At 48.5% G+C, this 23276-nt stretch overlaps 1 protein-coding gene across 3 annotated transcripts in view; it reads right to left on the bottom strand.

The window, feature by feature from the left end:
- RGS3 (regulator of G protein signaling 3) overlaps positions 1-23276 on the bottom strand; it is a 97065-nt gene that overhangs the window by 17881 nt on the left and 55908 nt on the right. For all 3 annotated transcript variants that reach the window (XM_056860297.1, XM_056860294.1, XM_056860293.1), the window contains 2 exons: positions 22139-22267; positions 5636-6310 (listed from right to left, as the gene is read on the bottom strand). In XM_056860297.1, coding sequence (XP_056716275.1) covers positions 5636-6310; positions 22139-22267 — 804 coding nt within the window. The remainder of the gene's footprint in view (positions 1-5635; positions 6311-22138; positions 22268-23276) is intronic.

A 23276-nucleotide genomic window follows, 5' to 3' on the forward strand; every position in this document is an offset into this window, starting at 1 on the left:
GAAGGCTGAAGAAATTAAGTATTGTCCAAACTGTCCCTTTCAAGCAACCCAGGTGAAAGAGCAATAAATCACTGCCATGCCTTGCAGAGGTAATTTATTATCAAATATAGGCCAGTCTACCAAGAGCCAGTGTGGTGTAGTGGTTAAGAGCGGCAGACTCTAATCTGGAGAACCGGGTTTGATTCCCCGCTTCTCCACATGAAGCCTCCTAGGAGACATTGGGCCAGTCACAGGCCTCTCAGAATTCTCTCAGCCCACGTGAAGGCAGGCAACGGCAAATCACTTCTGCATGTCTCCTGCCTTGAAGCCATAAGTCAGTTGTGTCTTGACGGCACTTTACACTCACACACCCTGGCCATTGCCAAAGCTTGAAGCTAGCAGGGCCGATACTTAGATGGGAAGGAAGATGGTGGCTGCTATGCAGAGGAAGGCAATGGCAAACCCCCTCTGTTCATCTCTTGCCTTCAAAACCCCATGAGGTAGAACTTCATAGGGTTGCTATGAGTCAGTTGTGAGTCCACCGCACGCGTTACCTTTTTAACTATATTTTGCGTTACCTTTTTAACTATATTTTGCCATTCTGGCCAGGAGGGGGCACTCAATACACACTCAATATACACCCATGCATACCTTCAAGAGTGGTGGCTGGGAAACAGATCTGCAAGCAAGAATGAGGCTTCCTTTAAAAAAAAAGAGTGGTGGAATAGCTAGACAATGTGGCCGCTACAAGCCAGCAGACCCTGTGTTTTTCAACAGGTTCTCCCTTTCTCTCTCTGTCCTCCCCCCTCACTGGCTTGCAACCACTAGGGCTGCCATCTGTTACTGCTTGCCCTGCTGCAGTTCCTTTAACGGGGCGGGGGGGGGGGTGTTGCTTGTGACTTAATCTCCATGTCAGAAAAAAAGCTTTCCCTGCTTAATTTCTGCATGTCAAGCAGAAATTAAAGGCACAAGAGCAGGAACGGTTTAAAAGGTGACCACCTCAAATAGCTAAGTGCCGTCAAGTTGCAGCCGACTTATGGCGACCCCTTATGGGGTTTTCAAGGCAAGAGACTAAAAGAGGTGGTTTTCCAGTGCCTTCCTCTGTATGTCCTGATCTCGTCAGTCTGATCTCGTCAGATCTCAGAAGCTATGCAGGGTCAGCCCTGGTTAGTATTTGGATGGGAGACCACCAAGGAAGTCCAGGGTTGCTATACAGAGGGAGGCTAGTCAGTTAGCCATCGTCATTTTCTCAATCATCAGTCTAGCTGTGTAAATCAGACTTGTGTTGCATGGGCATTTATTTCTCTGCCTTCACCAGCTGCCATGTCCTCTGCCTCCACTAGAGAGCAGACATGCGCTTCTAGTAACCTGTGGGAGGGTCACACAGGAAAAAAAATGTGTTATGACAGCAAGAGTCTGAGCTCCATCTGCGAATAAGGGAATGTACCAGGCGCTAGCCAGCCTCAGCCCTACCAGCGAGCTTGGTTTCCTGCAGCTAACTGGTTTAGATGCATGTTAGCTTCGGCCAAGGGCTCCAGTCAAGGCTGAGTATCAGTAGATGGGCCTGCCACATGCACATGAGCTCATAGTGCCCTGAGCTGCCATCCCAGATCCAACCCACACTGTAGGCAGAACGAGACAACCACTTAGGTTTGCTTTTTCTTGAGGACCCCTGAGATTGCCAGGGGAAGTTGGTGCTTTCGCTGCTATGGGGAAAGAAATGCAAAAAATGTGGTACATTTAGACCCTCATTGCAGGATCAAGTGGAAGGGAGGAGGTGAAAAACAGACAAAAGCTTATTGGTATAATTGACTGCTTATATTTCCTGGCCACCTCGCCCCGGCAGACCTTTTGCATCTGTAAGAGGAGGCTGAGAGGCCGAAATTTAACAGGTAAAGCATTGTTCATTTCTGCGCCACCACGCTGGGAGCTGCACCTATGGAATTTTAGCCACAGTCCTCATCCCGAAAGCCTTGCTCCTCACCCCCTCTTCTATTGGAGGCGCCATAAAAGAGACACAGAATTAAAGATACTTCTCCTCTTCAGGACAGAACACAAGAACTGGGAGTTGGCGGGAGTTCCGGGCAAAGTCGCAGGCTGAAGGGAAAGGTCACTGCCTGCCTCCCAAAGAACGGAGGCCCTGGAGTCACGGAGACTCTCCGCTCTGAAAGGTGGGGCTACACATTAAACATCTAGCCAGAACGAGAGGAAGCGGCTGGCTCCAGGGTGGAAGCAGGGAAGCCAGCCAAGAAGGATGGGCAGCTGAGGGTGGGATGTGGGCTCAGAGGCAGAGCACAAAATGCATTTTCCCTTTCAGAGGTGATGTCGCACAGTGGATCAGAGACTGAGTTGTGATCTGGGAGGACCCCAGTTCAAGTCTTTTCTCGGCCACAAATTCACTCTCTGGGCTGACACGAGCCACTCTCCGGCAGCCTCAGCCACCCATCTACAATATGGTGATAATAACTCTGGCCTACCTGACAGGTCAGTTATGAGGACAGCAATTAAAGTTCAATAGAATGGTCTTGTTCAGTATACAAGGTGAGAAGGTAAAGGATGGGAGGCATAAAGTTGGTAAAGTAATACATTTTATTGGCCCAACTTATGTACATAAACGTCCAGGTCTCACAGAATTCTTCATCAGGGAGAATGACAAAGAGCTCTGTGTACCTTTTATATATAGACAGCAGTACCTAAGCATGCCCTGACCTCGAGGGCCCAGGCTAGCCCACTCTTAGATGCTAAGGAGGGTCAGTCCTGATTAGTATTTGGATGGGAGACCACCAAGGAATTTTAGGGTTGCTGTACAGAGGCAGGCAATGGCAAAACACCTCTGAACGTCTCTTGCCCTGAAAATGCTATGGGGGTCGCCAAAAGTCAGCTGCGATTTGACGGCACTTATATACACCTAAGTACGCCTAATGAACTTATTTTGTATGTTGCCTCCTCTCTGAGGCAGGAACTGTTTGGGTACTCACTGTGGAAACCCATGGCAGGGTTTCATTGATTCAGGCCTTGCTAGGTTTTAGCCCCAGAGTCTGTTTTCAGTGTAGCTTAACCCAGAGTGCCCCACAGCATGTGCTGAGCACCTTTTCATCACTGCTAAGTAATTGTGATACACCTGCACATCTGGGGTTAGAGGACAGAGGGAATTTTAAGCTTCATGGAGTCATAGAATCATGGAGTTAGAAGGGACCACTAGGATCATCTAGTCCAACCCCCTGCACAATGCAGGAAATACACAACTACCTCTCCCCCACACCCTCAGTGACCCCTATGCCATGCCCAGAAGATGGGGGAAAACCCTCCAGGATGCCTGGCCAATCCGGCCTGGAGGAAAATTACTTCCTGACCCCAAAGTGGCATTATCCTGGGCTTGTAAGAAAGGGTCACGGAGCCAAACACTGCCCTCCCTCTCATGATCTGCCTAAGTTCAACGAATCAGCATTGCTGTCAGATGGCCATCTAGCCTCTGCTTAAAAACCTCCAAAGGAGAGCCCACCACCTCCTGAGGAAGGCTGTTCCACCGAGGAACCACTCTGACTGTCAGAAAGTTCTTCCCAATGTTTCACCGAAAACTCTTTTGATTTAGTTTAAGCTTCAAAAGGACAGGTTCCAGGCAGGATTGCTCCTCAGCTCCCCATACTTGGGCCTTTAATTTGGTTCACAGCCTGGTTTATCAGGCTCCTGGAAGGCAAGGCTGCTGTTTCTGAACCTGGGAGCACAGAAAGCATGCCGGCCCAAAGATAGATTTGGCACAGGCACTTCAAGGATTAGATTAAGGAAATATGTAACCTTGTCCTCTGCTGGCTTTTCGCAAGACAGGGAATGTATCTGAGAGGTACTTTCAACCCTGTCGTCAAAGCCAAAAGGGCCAAAAAATTACTTCAAAAGAAAACAAAAGCCTGAAAGCAGAGATTCTTGTGATGTTGAATTCTGTGCCCAGCAAAAAAAATTGCTAGTTTTTTCAGCACTTGTGCAGAATTACACGAAACACACAGCTCAGAGTGCTTCTGAACATGAAGGTCAGAAGGACAGCCATCTAAACACACTGAATGCCCAGAGCTGTCTTGAAAGTTAACCCCTGCAAGGAGAGACATGTCTTGCCTGAGCCAAAACCAAGTCTTCCAGTGCAGGGCTGTCCCGTCAGAGTTCCGCAATAATACCTAACAAGTTGCATACAGCACTTTCCATGCTGAAAATGCTCCACATGCATTACCACAGTCAGCCTGACAACAGCCCAGTAATGTAGGCCTGCGTTGTTATCCCCATATTGCAGATGGGAAAGTGAGAGAGATGGGTTTGCCTAAGATCACCTAGTGCATGGGATGTTGAACTCAATTGTTACGAGGGCCGGATATGACATAAATGTCATTCGGTTGGGCCAGGCCATGCCTCTCCAGCCCAGATCGAGAGTGTGTGTAGGGGGTGGCTGCCTCAGCTGGCTCGCGGGCCGGATAAGAACTCTCAAGGGGCAGGATCTGGGCCCCGGGCCTTATGTTTGACACCCCTGCCCTAGTGAGATTTGCACCAGGGACTTCCCACATAATAGTTCAGGGCCAAACTAAATGTTCCAGCTGTGAGGGATGGCGTTAAAAAATTAAAGGACAGCCCAAATAGGCTTACGAGCCCTGTGGCACAGAGTGGTAAACTGCAGTACTGCAGTCCAAGCTCTGCTCACGACCTGAGTTTGATCCCGACGGAAGTGGGTTTCAGGTAGCCGGCTCAAGATTGATTCAGCCTTCCATCCTTCCGAGGTTGGTAAAATGAGTACCCAGCTTGCTGGGGGTAAAGGGAAGATGACCGGGGAAGGCACTGGCAAACTACCCCGTAAACACAGTCTGCCTAGTAAACGTCGGGATGTGATGTCACCTCATGGGTCAGGAATGACCCAGTGCTTGCACAGGGGACCTTTACCTTTACCTTTTTACAAATAGGCTTGGAATGATGCCATGGGGGCGGAATGGCTCCTGCCTCCCACAAGCCATTTTCCCACTGAGGGGTGGTTATTTCCCCTTTTTTGCTTCTCTACGTGGAGTATTTTGTGCATGTGGAGTAGCAAAGACAGGGAAATAAATACCCGCCAGTGCTGTTTCTGTGCAGGAAAATGGCATGGGGGCGGCAGGTAGGAGCCCTTTCTCCTCCCACAGCAGCATTCTGAGCCCGTTTGGGCTCGCCTTTCTTTTTTATAAGCCGTCCTCTGCAGCTGCTGTGTGGCTGTGGGGAACCCCGACCCAACTCATTAAAAACCTGAATGTGTAGTTTGGCCTTCAGTCTGCAAGTCTCTACTCCTCTCCCAGATTCGAGCCAGTAGGCTACTGGGGGGAGGCATAGATAACTTCTGCTCCCACCCCAGAATCTTGGGACAACAGTCTTCAGGGCTAGTGAGCCTCCCCGCTCCCCCAAGATCTCACAGATCCATACTTTCCCCCTCCCTCATTCACCTACAGAGTGGGGAGGAAGCTGCTGTTGGGAAAAACACCATGATGGAGGAAACTCAACGCCCCCCCGCAGCAGAGACATGATGTGGAAGCAGCAAAATGAATTAGAATGGCCTGTGCCCTCCCTGTTCCAGGGCCAGCATCAATTCCCATAGTGCACCTGTGACTTTCTGATCCCTCCCAGCCCTTCCCTGCAGGCCGCCCAGGTCACCTACCTTCCGGTGTCCAGCAAAGAGCAGGCCAAACTGGTGAATGGAGCTCCCATACTCCGTGAGTTCTTTTTTGAGCGTCTTGGGGGACGGCAGCGTCCAGCCGGCAGTGGGGCTCTGCCCCTCGGCGTAATTCAGGCTGGTGTCGGAGCTGAAGCAGTGGCTGCCCCGGGGCTCGTTGAGGAGGCTGCCTTCGCTGTGGGTGCGGCGGCGCAGGGAATTCTGCACGCTGAGGCGGCAGGCCGTCTCACACTCCAAGGTGTCGATCATGCTGGAGCGCTTAGCGTCACTCCTGCACAAGTAGGCCTCATCGTTTTCCTCTTCTTCTTCGTCGTCGTCCTCCTCCTCTTCTTCCTCCTCCTCTTCTCCTTCTTCATCCTGATCCTCTGAGCTTACAAGTTCCAAAGTGGCGATGCCCTCCATGCCCTGGCTGAAGGTGCAGTCCAGTTGCAACTTAGGGATTGCAAAGACTGCAGGGCGACTGCAGGGCTCTGCCTCCTCTTGGGGCTCCACGAGGTTTGTCTCCTTGTCCCTTTCCATAGGGGCGTCCTGGACCTCTTTCACCATCTCCTCTGGTGTTCCCTCTGCCGAGTCCCCTTTCAAGGGGTGGGCAACAGGGTGGGTCGTGTCTTCCCCCACAGAGGGCATGGCTCCTGGTTTCTCTGATTCCGGCTCAAACATCTGGTGGAAAAGAAGGGAAAGGGTGAAGGACAGGCAGAGATCCCAGGGCTTCGGGGAAGGGGAGATAACAGAGGGATGGGTTAATGCCTTAAAAAACAAAACTGGTTCTGGATCTCACATCTACCTGGAATAGGCCCACCTGGAGACCCTGTCTCCAGAATCCTAGATCCTGTTTAATCTTTCATGGTTTTCTGCAAAAGGATAATGGGAAGTGTAGCTCGGGAAAGGGGCAGAAAAACATAGCGACAGCCGGTACCGTGAAGTGGGTTCAAATCACTCACAAAGTCTACCGGGCAAACAGCCAGTCATTCTTTTTCAACTTAGCTTACTTTACAGGTTTACTGAAAGGATAGGCAGCATGTAATGAGCTACAAACTATACAACATAACAAAATAATTACATTTATTGCAAGCTGTACACAGTAAAATTGTCAAAAACACAGGGCCTGGAATACAGGCTACATATATAAAAGTCTGTTATAAAATTCTTACGCACAGTTGATATACAAGCAGCATAATTGACCAAGACTTGACCAGATGTGTTTCGGCCTGAGTAGGCCTTCCTCAATGATCATAAATACATAATTAAAAAAAAACACACACATCTGGAAATAAACTTTATGAAATATTTTTATCTAATATTTTGTGTGGCTTGATGTAAATTCTTAACCCAAATTGTGGGTCTTGCCACGTGGACAGTTGCTCACCCAATCTGCTGCAAAATGTACGCTTCCGGATGGGGAGGGGCTGTGGGATCTGCTTGGCATGCAGAAGATCCCAGGTTCAGTCCCCGGCATCTCCAGTTCAAGCGAGTGGGACTAGGCAGGCAGGTGATGTGAAAGACCCCTGCCTGAGACCCTGGAGAGCTGCTGCCGGTCTGAGTAGACAATACTGACTTTGATGGACCAAAGGTCTGATTCAGTATAAGGCAGCTTCATGTGTTCATGCGTTTACATCAACCTGTGATGAATCTGAATTGGCCTGAGCTCCTTGGAAGAAAGATGGGGTGATAATTTTGTGCTTAAGATCACCCTCCCACTTTCGTTCATAGACCTAACAATCCTGAGGGTGGTTAGTCTGGGAGCCATGATGGTTAAGCAGGACTGGAATCTTGTCTATGCCACCCTCAAATTGTGGGGGGGGGGGGGAGGGAAAATCAGAAAATGCTGAAGGTTCCCAATCAAGAATCTTCCTATAATGGAGGCAGCTGTTTCCAAATCGGTGCTCTCTACAGACCCTCCTGGGCTCTTCTGAAACCACCTCCTGGTCCAGGATTGACTTGTTGCTTTGTGGGAGAAAGTGGACATCAGAAAACACACTGGCAGCCACCACGATTCCCATGGGCACCGCACCAGGGATCACAGCCTTGGTGAAAGGCAAGCTAACAACAGCTCCAGTTTCACGGACCAGCCCAGGCCTGGGGAGACAGGGGGAACAAATCACACCCAACCCAGAGAGTCCCCTCTAGAAGAAGAAGAGTTGGTTTTTATATGCCGACTTTCTCTACCAGTTAAGGGAGACTCAAACCGGCTTACAATCACCTCCTTTTCCACTCCCCACAACAGACACTCTGTGAGGTGGGTGGGGCTGAGAGAGCTGTGACTAGCCCAAGGTCACCCAGCTGGCTTCTTGTGTAGGAGTGGGGAAACAAATCCAGTTCACCAGATTAGCCTCCGCCGCTCATGTGGAGGAGTGGGGAATCAAACCCAGTTCTCCAGTTCAGACTCCACCACTCCAAACCACCGCTCTTAACCACTACACCACGCTGGCTCTACTCAATGCTGTGAACCAAAACTGGCCTTCCGTTAGCCTCTCAGCACACCCATTGCCCCCAAACACCTCCTGTGGCTACATAAGGGGAGGCTTGAACACATGAACACCCAAAGCTGCCTTATACTGAACCAGACCCTTGGTCCATCAAAGTCAGTATTGTCTACCCAGACTGGCAGCGGCTCTCCAGGGTCTCAGGCAGGGGTCTTTCACATCACCTCCTTGCCTAGTCCCTTTCACTGGAGATGTCAGGGATTGAATCTGGGATCTTCTGCATGCCAAGCAGATGTTCTACAAACTGAGCCACAGCCCCTCCCCTGTCTCCTACACTCCTGGCACTTGTTGGCTACCTCTTTAGCAGGAAGGCAAAGCAGCCCCCAAGGAAAACCAGACATGTGGCAGCTTTGGGCAAAAGAGAAGGAGACGTTGGCTACAGTTCAGCTCCAGAGAAATTCTTTCGACTCAGCACCACTTAGTGAAATTAGCCCTGCAGCCTGTTTTGTCACCATGATGCCTTCCCAGGCTGTTGTCCCCAGGCTGCACCATGAAAAGTTGTCTCCCACCAGTCAGAAGATGAACTGGCCCTTAGTCCCCTGGCTATTTATTCCCAAGTGAGCAAGAGCGCAGGCAGAGATGCCCTCTCAGCTTCCATCCAGACTTCTTTGTGCGGGCGTTTTCCTCTCAATTTTGGCAATTGCATCAGTCCAGCTGACTACCAAACATAATTCCAAGCTCCATTCAACGCAAACTTCTCTGCTCCTTCTTCATTTCCTCAATCCCATCCCCAGGCAAAAGTAAGAGCTGAAGGAGAAAGGGCTCCATTCTGCCAGCCCCTTCCCGGAGAAGAACAAACTAGCAGAGAAGCAGGATCGTACTGAACTTCCTGCTCAGGATCTTAGGCTCCAGCTCTTCGTTGCTGGCTATGAGCCCCACCCACAAAAGGCCTGGGTCTGGTGTACACAAACAACAATCAGGAAATTGTAAAAGTTTGTTGCAGATTTCAGTGGTTTTGTTGATTCACTTGATCATTTTATGCAGTGAACTGGTTGAAGGGAAAACTGCCCCCCAAGCCTTGCCTGTAGGTTATAATCATTCTTGGGAGAGGCTGTGCAGACTCCTCCAAGAACTGCCCCTAAGAAGCATCCCTGTGCTGACGGCAGCCGACATTAGATAAAGGCTGAACAGGAAATGAGCAGGCTCTTTTAAGATGGGAAACATTTTTTGGATTAAATTAAACCCTTCACAAATTCAATCAAAGGACCTGACGTGAGCAAGATAGGAACTCGAAAGCTACTGGACGCTTACGACAGTGAAATGCCAGCCCTGCGACGCGTCTGGTCTCTGCTCTGAAGTTGGATGTGAGCATAATAAACAATAGCATTAACAGTAGTATTGGGGGTGGCAAACTGAAGCCCTGTTCCCTGATGCTAAATGTGTAGGGACTGGCTGTGGTTACTTGGGGAGGGAAATAGATCCTATATGTGCTCAAAGGGAAAGTTTATTTCCCCAACCAGCCTGCAGGCCTTGCTGGACCAGACCCGTGAGTTCATCTAGTCCACGGGTTCCCAAGCCTTTCGGCCACCGCCCCCCTGGTTCCACAAACTCAACTACAGTGCCCCCTGCCCTATCCTATAAAAAGCATTATTCAAAATAGGGGCTTGCATGACTCACTAAAGAAGATAATAACAATAAAATTTCAAAACAGTAGCAATTAATTGCACATCTATTCAAAATCAAATTAAAACTTTTTAGTTGAAATTTATTCAACAAAACTGATGAACTTGATCCAGTGGTACCAGCTCTTCAAAGTCTGGAAAAAAACTCTGATAGTTTTCACCAAATTTGCCAGCATGGTGCCATAGCTTGATCTATTGTAAATTAGTGAACAGCACAGTGGAAGGGGCCCACCTCTAGTGTCCCCCTGCTGCCCTCTTGCCTCTTAGTGCCCCCTCCTAGGTAATCCCACCCCCCCAGGGGGTGGTACTGCCCACTTTGGGAACCAATGATCTAGTCCAACATTCTGTTTCCAACACAAGACAGCTAGACAATTTTCAAAAACTGACAAACAGGGCAAAAAACAAACCCATCCCCATGTTTGTGGCAAGCATCAGATACGCTCAGGTAGAGTACCTCTGGAGGGGGAGTTTCTAGTCTATCAAAATTACCAGCCATTAATACAACTGCAGCTCTTCTGTTTATTTAAGCAGCTGCTGCCACCTGAGTGCCAGGAGCAGCCAGTTCTTGTTTTCTCCATCTTCCACTCCCTCCCCTCAGCCTTTCTTTCCATAATTGAATCAGGTTGGCTTGCTCCTCGTTTCTGCCTTGACGCCAGGATGGCCAACTTAAACAGATGCAATCAACTTTAATACGGCCTGCATTCTTCCTGGGTGGACGTCATGCAGCAGCAGCTTCATTATCAGCTCGCAGCCGCAAGATTGCCACTTACGGAGCACAGGGAGGAACCTGGGACTGACTAGCAGGAAAACTGAAGAGGTACTTGTGGGGCCTCCATAGAGTGCTCAGAGAGGATACAAGGGCACCTCTGCGTTAGGGTGGTTTGGTACTGGTTATGCATTCCAGTATATGTTCAGTGTGCTTGACCTCTGCAAGCCTTGCGGCTCTGGAACATAGCTGCATGAATCCTCCGCGTAGCAGATGCCAGGAATAGCGAGCTGTGCACTTGTGTCGCAGTTTGCACTGGGCATGGGACACTCTTGGTGAGCAAGACCTTGGAGACAGTGTGGTGTAGTGGTTAAGAGCAGTGGTTTGGAGCGGTGGACTCTGAGAACCGGGTTTGATTCCCCACTCCTCCACATGAGCGGCAGACACTAATCTGGTGAACTGGATTTGTTTCCCCGCTCCTACATACGAAGCCAGCTGGGTGACCTTGGGCTAGTCACACTCTCTCAGCCCCACCTACCTCACAGGGTGTCTGTTGTGGGGAGGGGAAGGGAAGGTGATTGTAAGCCAGTTTTATTCTGCCTTAAGTGGTGGAGAAAGTTGGCATATAAAAACCAACTCTTCTTGACACCACATGGAAGACAGAGACTGTGAACGCAGCTCCAAAATGGTGCAGTAACTCCCCACCCTGGCAGTTTTGGCTCAGGAAAATGGCATGGTGGGGGAAGGCAGGAGCCCTTCCTCCCTTCATGCTGTGGTCCCAAGCTGAACGGGGCTGCTGCAGTCCTTTAAAAAGGCATTTCCTTGCAGCTGCTGTGTGGCTGCAGAGAAAGCAAGCTTGGTCCTGGGCACCCCAAACCCAACTTATTAAAAAAACAGGCAGACCAAAAAACTCTAACCCTGATAAATTGCCAAGTGTAGAGCTACTCTGTCATAACAGGCAGAAGCTTAACAGATGCTGCTTTAGCATTCAAGAATAGAGATAACAGCCTACATTAATTCCAGCCTGTTGTGCAGTTGTTCAAAAGAACAGAGCCCCAGGATGCTCAGATGGGCAGGACTCCCATACCTTTCACAGCAGGAAGGATCTTAATAGCTGCCCTGCAGGACTGCAAGGAGATGCACCAGCCAAAATCCCCTCGTCGACCCACCTGTTCCAAATACAGAAGTTCCGTTTTCCTTTGCATCTGGGTCACTCTACCCCTTCACAGTCTACAGGTCAGGCCCATCATCAGAATTTGGTGGTGGAGAAAGGCAGATGGTACATTTAGGGAGTTTTGGGAGAAAGCATCATAGGTAAATGCAAAATAAAAACAAAACCCTAAATGCAAGCAGACTAATTTGCTCATGTTGTTAAATGTAGAGTAATAAAACTTCAAAGGTGGTGAACCGAAGAGCGCAATCTGTCGTTCCTTGTGCCTCTGCTAGAAGATGAGAGCAGCCAGTCTTCTTCTCATGAAACTACATAAAATACTGTCTGCCTCTTACATCTCCCTAAGTAATAGAGCTGGAAGTTTACTTTGAAATAAACAACACCAGAAAGCTAAGATCAACAAAAAGAGAACTGCAACAGCAGTCAACAGCCACGAGCAGTGCTGGGTACGCCTGGTAAGGGACTGCAAGCAAACACTATAAAATCTCTCACCCCCTTGCAAGGAGGCAGCTAGTATATAGCGTGTCTGCACTATCTAGTCCACCCCTCCATCCCACATCCTGGGTTTCTTGGCATCAAACAGCAGAAACACCTACCCAGTTTATAGCTCTCTCTCTGGGCTGCTGGTCCAAGCTACCCCCTGCAACTGCAACCCCAAGCAAGCAGCACCCCGGCACTTCACTGGTGCCTTGCAGAGCCACCAGCTGCCCGGCTCCAGTGCGAAGATCTCCTTGCAGCCAGCCGATCCTGCGACACTTATTAATGCTAAGGGCATAAAAGCTGCTCCCAAGGTAGCAATCCTCAGAGTACACCGTTCTATTTCTGGCTCTGCCAAGGCTCCCTAGAGCATCTTGTACACTGCAATAAGGAAAGGGGCAAGTGACCTTCGTAAACAGGAAAAGCCCCGTCTTTGGCTCCACTTGCCTCTTGGATCAGCTTTCCTTGGGCTCCCTGCTCCTTCATGACAGGGATTGATTAAAGCCCTTGGGGACCCCTGTGCTAAGCCTGATCCTAAGAACTCTGCCCTTGGAGCCAATAAGCCATGCATCTGCTTCTGCTATCATTTGCAATCATGTTATTATTCATATACAAAAGCCACAGGTGAAATTTCTGGCCTCGAGCCATGGAGTTCCACAGGAAACCTGCCTCCCCATTAACTTTTCAGCTGGTTCCTTTCGTGCTGCCACTTCAACACTGTCAAGTAGCTCATTTCAGTTAAATGAGTCATCCCCCCCACCCAATGTTTTTGCACTGCACCATAGGTTTTGTATTCTCCAGGCAGCCTAAAGAGGTTACGACGCAGTGCATCATGGTTTTTTTCAGTCTTACGGCTTCACAATCAATTTGCCATGCTTGAGAGCTCTTTAGGGCAGGGAGTATGAAATGCCCCAGACATTTTTTTTAAAGAAAATTATTTCATTTAAATAGAAATAGAAACAGAAATAGAAAATAGGAAAATACAGAAAAAGTAGAAAACAATACAAAAGCCATTCTGGATGGGCATACAAAAACTTGATAGAATTACCATATACATACAATTATTTTACTATCCTACTTGAAAACTGTATTTTGGCAACTTTCTACACTCTTAATATATGATCCTCTTAGGGTTTTTTTTACTTGTTAGCTTATTCTCTATGTTGCTAAAAAAATTAACAATAATGCTAACTTATTTTTGAATTAACATCTAGTGCTTTCTTCTCTAGAATAAGATTATATCCAACCATACTCAGTTTTGTTTGTACAACATTTTATAAACATATGAATAAGAAATGCCCCATACATTGGTGGCTCTGTATAAATAATATATGTAATAAAGGAATGACCCAGCAGTGTGGCCAAGAGTGTTCTTACTCGGCACATAGCAACATGGGCAGAGGGCAGAACAAGGCCCTGAGGGTGACCTCGCAAGGGATGGGCTGGCCACCCTGCATTTTCATTGGTCGTTCATGCATGGGTACTTTCACTCACGTTTACCCCCGGTCTGTCTCGGTTGTTCCTTGGAGTTATGCATGAGTTTCCCGTCCATTAGAGATGGCCTCGCTGCCAGCCCTCACAAATCTCGGGACTTCCTGTTCCTCTGTTAACCCGATTCTTCCCTTTCCCTTGAGCTCAGCTTGGGTGAAATCCCCGTGCATAAGGCAAAGCACGGGACATGCAAGCTTGGTTTCAAAGCAGTGTGTAAAGAGGCGTGGATTCAAATGCTTCCTGCTTCCTCAGAGCTCTTTCTGAGCAGAAGAAAGACTTTTTAAAACTGAGGCTTTGATTTCTCCCCCCCTTTCAGATTGCTCCGTTTTTTGTTCTTAAAATGCTTTTTTCTGCAGCAATTAGGTTTTTTTTTGGGGGGGGGGGTTCTCTCACAGTAAGATATACAAAGTAAGCCAATTACAAAGCAGCATTTAAAAGGGCCAGGACTTGATTTGAGCTTGGAGACTGCTGATGCATAGATTCCCAACAGGAAAGTGTGGGTCCAGCGAGCAACGAACCTCAGGTAAAACTCCCATGCATAAATGACCCCTGACTAACACTGCCTTGTAGCTTTGGACCAAGAAGCTTCCCAGTCACCTCTTGTGGAGTTTAGCAGCAAACAGAAGGAGAACTGAGGGAGCTGAGTGAACAGGAAGCTTGCTGAAGAGCAGGTCTGATTAATAGGGGCCCTGGCTTTTAATTGGCAGTTAAGCCTCTGAAGTTTTAATCACGCCAATGAATCAATGCATGCTTTTCAGCCCCACTCATTCTATTTAAGAGGGACCATGTCACTATCAGATTCTAGGGATTTGGCGGGCGGGGAGGGATTAAGCAACACAGAAGGGCCTGGCTTGTTCCTGGATGCATTCGAGGTTCCTTTTCCTTAAAAAAATAAAACAAACCTGTATGTTTAAGAGCATGGGTTGTGATTATTCTCTTTTCTTGTGGCTCACAGCAGATGCAGCTACATAGAATGGTCCTCCATGTATTCATCCAAGCCCTGTTCAAAAGCCATCCAAGCCAGTGGCGATCACTATTGTTGGTGGTGATAAACCTGGCAGAGGAATCTACTCAGAGGGGATAGACAGACGGTGCCAGAAAAGGTCTGGCACTGTGGGGAATGTTCCCTTCCTTCCTCACCTCCCCACATAACCAATGTGCATGGTAGCCTGTTGTGGGAGCACACAGCACAGGCTGAAGAGCCAGTCAGCTTGCCAACTTCCTTACTGGCCATTCCAGACTGAACAAGAAGCACCAGTGGGCAGTCTTTCCCACGCACCCTTTGTATCCTGCACGCAGCATTCCATCTATCTGTGTGGGATGGATCTTCTCAGAAGTCCGCAGCTATCAAATGCCCTCTTTTACTCTGGATGTGTTTACCCACCACTCAAGCTCAGATTGCTGCCCTTCCTGTTTTTAGCTTCGCATTCCGTGTCAGCTAAGTGCTAATTACGCAATGGACTCGCTTTATCATTAAGGCAGGCTGAAGTGCAAGTATGCTCCTGGCTTTGGAAACAAAGAGGTGCTGGTCAGGCTCCAACACGCCTCAGTGTACAGGGAGCAACTGGCAGGGCCTTGTCGTCCCCAAGGGAGTGTAGGATGTAAACACCTTGCTGCCAAAGTGGGCAGCCGTGCCACATCACGGACACCTGGTGACTTCCCCTTGGCACACACCAAAGAGCAAATCTTTCCAGTGAGCACAATCGGGTTGATTAAGGAATGCTGACTTCGTATTCCCTGCTGCGAGGCACAGAAAGGTGGGGTAGATTTTGGGGCACCCTGAAAAGGGAAGCCATTGGTCAGTTATTTAGTATATTTATTTTTCTGACGACTGATCTAAAATGCTCTTATATGCTGTGGTATAAAATGCAACCATCTTGGGGGTGGGTGATTGCAAGCATGGACAAAAATTTTAAAAATTGAGTTTGGGTGAGTTAGGGGGATGGAAAGGGAGCACTGGAGAGGGTTTTCTTTGCGCCCCTTTGACAGAGCAATCGTAACACCAGGAACCTGTGTGGGTGCGTGCATCACCAGTTTGGGGAAAGTCCAGATCTGCAGTTGGATTTCCCATTTCAGGTAGCAAAGTAACAGGAATCCAAGAGCCAGCCGCTTCTGTACTGGACTCAGTAGATAGGCAGTAGATACAAGACAGATAAAAGAAAGTACCGTATTTTTCTGTGTATAAGACACCCCCATGTATAAGATGCCCCCTATTGTCAGGCGGGGTGGGCGGTGACCTATGTGAACACCAGACATCGGCCAGCCAGGGCGACTGGCCTCTTTTGTGGCTCGCTCTCTTCCCCGCCCGACAGCTGATGGGCGGGGAAGAGAGCAAGCAAGAGGCCGGTGGCCCTGGCCGGCTGGCATCCGGCGTTCAAGCCGGTTGCCGCCCACCCCGCCCGACAGCTGATGGGCGGGGTCAGTGGCAACGTCTTCGGGCCGGGCTTCCATGTATAAGACAACCCCCAATTTTGGATCAAATTATTTTAGAAAAAAAGTCTTATACATGGAAAAATACGGAACTTCCCCCCATACAATGCAGTATGGAACTCGCAGGATGTAGTAATGGCCTCTAACTTAGATGGCATTAAAAGGGGATCAGACACATTCCTGGAGCAGCGCACTTTCAACGGTTGTGAGCCATGACAATTAAACGGAACCTCCATGTTCAGACACCTTATACCTCTAAATGCCCAGTTGTTAGAGGGCAACAGGAGGAGGAGGCTTTGACTTCCATGCCCCTGTTTGTGGGGCCTTCCTGGGCATCTAGCTGGCCACTGTGGGAAACAGGATGCTGGAGCAGATGAACTTTTGGTCTGATCCAGCAGCATTATTGTTACCATTGGGCTGAAGAGATGTCACAGCCTGCCAACACAGAAGCCAACAGCACAGTCCCTGTAAGGAAGAAGCCATTGAGCAATCCAGCCTTGAGAGTTTCACCCCCTAGGGAATCACAGCTGGGATAGTTTTGAGATCAGGTGACACTAATGAGCAGGCAGGAAGCCAAGGTTGGCAGTTAAGTGAAAAAGGGAGGTTGCTCTGGAGGGAGGGGTCTTGGTTTGGGATTTTTGTTTGTTCTACAGTGACTGATAGTGAGAAGGAATAAGACCAGCTCTGTGTTGTAAGTAGAGTAGCTTTCTAGTTGCTTTGAGTTTGTTATTTTCCTTTTTAAATTGCCTGTAACGGTGTGAGAGTTTATTTTATTTTCTGCTCTCTCAGAAACCAATAAACTTGTTTATATTACTTAAGCAAAGGTGTGAGGCTCGTCCCTGTGTGGCTCTTCCCTGCCCAGAATGAACCTGCAGGCTGGGGGAGAAAAGCCTGAGTATTGGGAAATTACAGGCCCAAAATAAAGGAGGTCTAGGTCTCTCTCTCTTGCTTCTTGCGTTGAGGAGAGACTAGAACCATACATGGTGGAAGCGGTGGGATACAGTCCCATATGATAAACAAGAACAGCCACTGGGTAACTAGGATGGCAACTGGCTCCCCCCCCCCGCACACACACAGACACACACACACTCCAGATCATTAATGTGCCGCCAAAGGGTGGCACAGGTATCCATGAGCAGTCAGGCTAGCCAAAATTTGGGGTGGCTTTTTGGAAAGCTGTGGCAGATGATGTCAGCATTCAAACTTGCCTGGAACCTATATGTGAGACCGGCTAGGTGTCAGTCCGTGGATCTTATGACTGTGCACTTTGTATCAGAGATGTGAATTTACACATCGGGCTACTGAACTCAGGTGCATCTTTCAGCGATGAGCCTAATTTGGGCTTCATAGCAAATCATTGACGACTGAAAAAACATAGACAATAAATGGGCTTCATACTGGGTGCCCTTTTCGCCATTTGCTTCACTTTTGTATGAGCGCTGTATGTTCAGTTATAAACTTGTATCTGTCCTTTGTAATACTGGCTATTTTTGTATAGCATCAATAATGTGTTTGTAATTTATGTACACAGTTCCACAGCACATAGAATTCATAGTTTTAAAGCTTGTGGACTCTCTTATTTGAAATCATACAGATTCTTTTTGTTTAATCAGTTGTTAGATTATTGCTGTATAAATACAAGCTTGTTTAAAAGTGTTACATAATTACTGAACAAATACAGTTCTTCAAATGTACTTCCTTTAGTCACAGTGCTACAATTTTTTGCTGGAACCTACACATGCCAATCTGAAAAACCTGCTCCATATACTTCCAGCCATTTAAGGATGAGCTGTGGTATATCGCTGAGGGCAATATACTCTGCATATATTCAGAGGCTCTCTTGGCTTTTGTCGCTGCTTCAGATAAACTCAAGGGCTCACTGGAAAATAGGTTCCAGGCTTAGAGGAGCCTTAGCGCAGCACTGCTTTGCATTTCATCCTAGCATTTGGGGGGGATAGACGTAATGTAGATATGATCAGCTTCAGAAACCAACCAACCACCACCCTGAACTTATTTTCCATGCCAGGGTTCATACAGCAAACACATAAAGTAATCCTTAATGAAGACAGAGTGCTTCTAACTATGTGCAGAATCATTCCCTTCACTAAGTATGCATAAAGCCAACACACGCCTGATGTCCAAAACCTGATGTGGTTCCACATGGAGGTTTTTCCCGACTGAGCAATCTCAGTGTGCCAGGGTGTGTGTGTGTGTTTCCTCATAATATACTCATGCATCATATTTGAAGGGCTGTCACTTAGAGAAGGTCAGGGAGCTGTTTCTGTTGGCAGCAGAAGATAGGGCAATAATGGGTTTAAATTGTGGGAGGAAAGGTATTATTGCGGGAGGAAAGGCTGGATATTAGGGGGGAAATGTATAGTAAGAGTTGTTCGACAGTGGAATCAGCTACCTATGGATGTGGTGAGCTCCCCCTCACTGGCAGTCTTTAAGCAGAGGCTGGACTAGGACTTGTCAGGGATGCTCTAGGCTGATCCTTCATTAAGCAGGGGGTTGGACTAGATGGCCTGTATGGCCCCTTCCAACTGTATGATTCTATCTACTCATTGCCCAGTGTTCTTTTTGTAAATTTGAAAATATACAAGCAAGGCCACCAAGAACAAACCCTTCCATGCAAAAGCACCCCTGTTTTGGTACAGTCTTTCCAGGAAGACTGCACTTAAAGTGGATTTTTGGATCCATAAGGATAGGAAGGTGCAGATTTCTGCACCGCCCCACCCATATCTGGCAAACCAGCTTTTCATCCCCACTTGCCCTTGCATGCAGTGGGGAGGGGGGATGGCAGGCACGAAGGGAAAGCACGGAGAAAACTGCCGCATGGTGGCTTTGATGCGCAGCAGCAATAACAGTAAAACAGAGAATTGGCCCCGCAAGGAAGGAACCCACGTAGACACCCGCATTTCAAGAGCCCCCCCAACAGCTCGGCTCTTGGGGTACAGCCTGTGGGCATTACGCACTCCAGTTCCTTAGGTTTTTCTGTACCCTCCTGCTACCATCATCCTAAACAAGATACCCACAACTAGGTTGTATAATTGCCAGAAAGCCCTTCGAACCCAGGTTCTTGCAAGAACAACTTTGCTCAGTTAAGGGGGGGTGGAATGCAGTGTAGCCCCTGTCTGTACAACCACTGCAAGGGAAGGGTTCTTTGTCCTGGCCTCCCTTCCTACTCCCCCAGCACCATCAAGTGTTTCTCCACCCCACCCCCCAATGAATCACCAGCCTCATCACCTGGTCTACCTCTCCACCCCCCTCACCAACTCCTGATATCCAGGTGCCACTTTAAAAAAAATCAGCTTTGCCTCCGTTCCATTAGCAGTAATCAAGCTGAGATAAAACGATGGGGAAAAGCTGCAGCCTGCTTCATTTCTACCAGTCAGGCTGCTACAATGACACAGGAGCACAGCCAGGGAAAGCATTAAAAAAAGCTGGCAATCCTCGAACTTCTTTTGTGAGTTATAACTATACATTGCGAGAAATCCTATGAAAAATCATTGAGAGACCTGATAGTCTAATGCAACACGAAGCCCCGACTCTCTCATTCCACACACACAAGATCACACCCCTTGAACTCAGCATTAGTTAATCTGGAACAACTACTACATTCTGGTTCTTTACTTAAAGCTAATAAAGACCTGGAATCCCTCTTAAGCTGAAATCTTGCGCCTGCTTTGAAAAAGAGAGGAAGCCCATCCCTTTAGCTATCCTAGCTGTGAGTTTCACTGGGTGGGTTATAACATTTTAATCACTTGTGCCCCCCCCCCAAATATTCACACACAGGAACAGTTATTAGCACCAAGAAGTCACAGGAACATTACAACAACAGATAAGCATGATTTTAAAACCAAGCAAACTAAGGTTGAAGGGTGACGAAGGCAAGCAAAGCCTCGCTAAGTGATCTCGCATGTCTGTTTCTCAAACCCACCCAGATGAAGACGCAATACATATGCCAAGCCCTTCCACTCCCATTTTTTTGATCCAAACTGCTAAAAGCCAGCATACGTACCACGGCACCTAACAAAGTCCGGGAACAGGTGGCAAGAGGGCAGCAGAGCAGGGACTGGAGATGCCAACCTCCCAGTCTTCACAACAAGCCTGTGATCTCCAAAACTACCGCTTGGCACCACATCATTTGAAAGGACCCAGCCCTCGAGAGACGGCAGCGAGGTGGGCGAGGCTGCTGCTGACCTGGTGCCAGGCATCTACTTAGCAGGGTGTTGGAAAGGGTGCTCCGGAAGGGGGCTGCAGGCCACAGGAGGAAAGCCTGGACGGGCGGATGCCTGCCGTCTCCGTTCCTCCTCTCTGCAGTGAGCAACTACCCTTGGCTCGGAGAGCGACACTCACACAAGATTTTATTGTCCTCACTAAATCACATCATCATTGGATTAAGCGCCAGTTAGGGCCTTTGCCAGAAAGCAGCCAATTCAAATTACCCTCATAATTCCAGATGCTGCATTGATCTTGGCTGGACAGAGGCAGGCACGGCTGGCTCCCACCCTTCCCAGGGGCTGGCCGGGAACAAAAGCGCAGCTTTCAGAACAGGGCTGCCCTCAGGAAAGAAAACCCTCCCGTTGGCCTGGGCCGGAAGGGTCCCAGTGTGTATTGGCTCCCTCTGAGTTGGAGAAACAAGACTCCGCGGTGCAGCCAGCCCGGTGCAAATGTTCCTAAGATCTCTCCCAGGAAACAGACCACAGAGAAAGAGGGGAAAGGGCTTGGGATGCCACCTCTTCCCCCGCAGGGCTCTTGAGCCTTAAACAGCTGCATGACTGGCAGAAATCTTGTGGGTGAAACATTGCACTTTGCTTGAATCAGCCCTCCGCCCCGTAGCCACCATTTCCCTCCCTGCCAACCAGAGGGCTTTTTTTTGTCTTAAAAAAACCAGTAATTGACACATCACTGTAGCTTGTGTGTCAGTTATGGATTTTAACCTATATGCCAGTAACATCTGGGAACTGAAGTATGCTGCAGTATAAAATCAGTAATTGACATAACATTGTAGCCTAATGCTACTGCAATGTGTCAATTACCAATTTTTTTAAAGCCCCAAACAGCCCTCCATGCTGGAAGGAGAAGCCAACCTTCATAGGGATGTCATGGATTCTCAACTTCCCCAAGCTGTGAGGACTTGCAGGAGAGGAAGACAGGCTGCTGTTTCCTTGTGGACGACAGAGCACTGGAGCCTTACAACGCCTTCTCTGGTTCATTTGTTTTGTGCAGACAGACAGACAGAGCTAGTCTACAGAGCAGCATCAGTTCCCCCCAAAGCAAGTAGCATCCTCTTGGGGACCCTCTCCTCCAGCACTTATTTCCAGACAACTGCACAAAACAGGTCTGCTTCTTCCTCACTGGCCACATGGCATTCCCCTTACTGGTCTCTTTGCTCGGCCACATCAAACTGGTCTCAGCCTCTCATCATAGCTGATGTTCACACCCTGGCTGGTAGGAGCCACCTGCCATCAAAAGCCAGTGAAGGACCCCCTTCCTCTGCACCCCTCATAGAAACAACCATTGGTCTCCAGGGACCATTAGCAAGCAAGCAATATACCCGGGGCAGGGAGGGAGGTCTGAACAGCCATTATCATACCATTTCCTCCCTCCACATTACAATAATAAATCAGGACCAAAATAGCCTTGAAAAATAAACTAGGGAGCTCTCAACTTGCAGCCCCAAAAGCTGGAATTTGCCTTCGCTGTCCAGTCCAACAAGATCAAGTTAATTCATGCCATCATATTCCCGATTACTATGTATGGGTGTGAAAGCTGGACAATGAAGAAAGCTGATAGGAAGAAAGTAGATTCATTTGAAATATGGAGTGTTCTCGATACTGTGGACTTCCAAAACAAACAAACAAACAAACAAACAAACAAGCCACAGCCCTCAATTTGCAAAATCTGAGCAAGGACATTGATTCATAGGGTCGCCATGAGTCAGAAGCGACACACAATCCAGTCCACCAGCCCTTGAATTGATCAATGCCCTTTGCAACCTGATCAATAATCAACTGGAATTGGCAAACCAGGTGGCAGGCCAGGTGGCCCTCCCGAGGGCACAGTCTTTCCAGCATCTTCCCTCAGGCTTATGGGCTTCCTTACCTTGCTCTCCGCGGGAGGGGCTGTTGGGGTCGTCATTTGCTGCTTCGAGATATTATCAGCCAGGCACCAGCAGACTCTCTTCTTCTGCTCATGGGAGTGAGCCTCCAAGCTCAGCAGGCACTCCAACTTCTAGCATATAGGAGAGAGGACAGGGTTAGCCAAAACTCTGCTTGATACCTGAACGGAAATGAGCCAAAGCTCAACCGTCTCCTAGATTTACAAGCTGGCCTTCTCCAACTGCAGCTGCTGACAAAGTCCTACACAGCCCTCAATGGCTTCTGCCCAGCACACCTGAGAGCCAAACTGTCTCCACCCTAAGGATCTTTTACAACCTCTGATATCCACAAAGGGCCCCTTTCACAGGGCCAAATGCGACTCAGATTCTCAGATGTGCATTTTATTTGCAAAGAGCAAACCAGGGCAGGGGGGAGGCAAGATGACAATATGGATCTGGGCAACAGCACTGGGAAAGGTGGGTAATCTCATCCCCTCCATGTTGTTTTCCCATGTTCTCTGCCCACCTGCCCCCACAGATCCTTTGAGCCTCAGGAGGGGGGAAAGACAGACAATATGTGTCTTTCTTTTTTCTGGGAGGGGCATTTCTGAACTGAAACAGGACGTGGAGGGGGGAGTTAACCCTTTCCACAGCACTGTGGCCCTGATCCACATCATTCCAACACACACTGTGGCTGTATTTTTCAACTCAGATACATATCTGGGGATCCTTCCACTGATCCCCAGCATAATGTATGGTTTAGTCCTTAATGATACCATGCATGCATCAGGTTCAGACAGGAAGGACAAGAAAAGAAAGCATCTCTCAATGTCTATCCCTCAATTATGGAGCTCTTACCCAACAGAGACATGCCAAAGCCCAGCATTTCCAGGATGATAGACATACCTCGTTTGGCATAGCACTGGGCCCCCCAGGGTTAAGTCAGGAGATAGTGGGCACAGTTAAACAAAGCGAGCAAAATATTACTTGGTTTGTGGGTAGGAGTGCTTTTGTAACCTGCCCTGAGCCTTCGGGATGGGGAAGGCTATAAAACCACGTTCAGAGAAATACATTCAGCCAGACAGATTATTTCTCCATTACATCACACACGAAGACTAGGCAGGAGGTTAGTGCCATTTTTAT

Source organism: Euleptes europaea, chromosome 14 (assembly GCF_029931775.1).
Source record: "Euleptes europaea isolate rEulEur1 chromosome 14, rEulEur1.hap1, whole genome shotgun sequence".
Classification (NCBI taxonomy): domain Eukaryota; kingdom Metazoa; phylum Chordata; class Lepidosauria; order Squamata; family Sphaerodactylidae; genus Euleptes; species Euleptes europaea.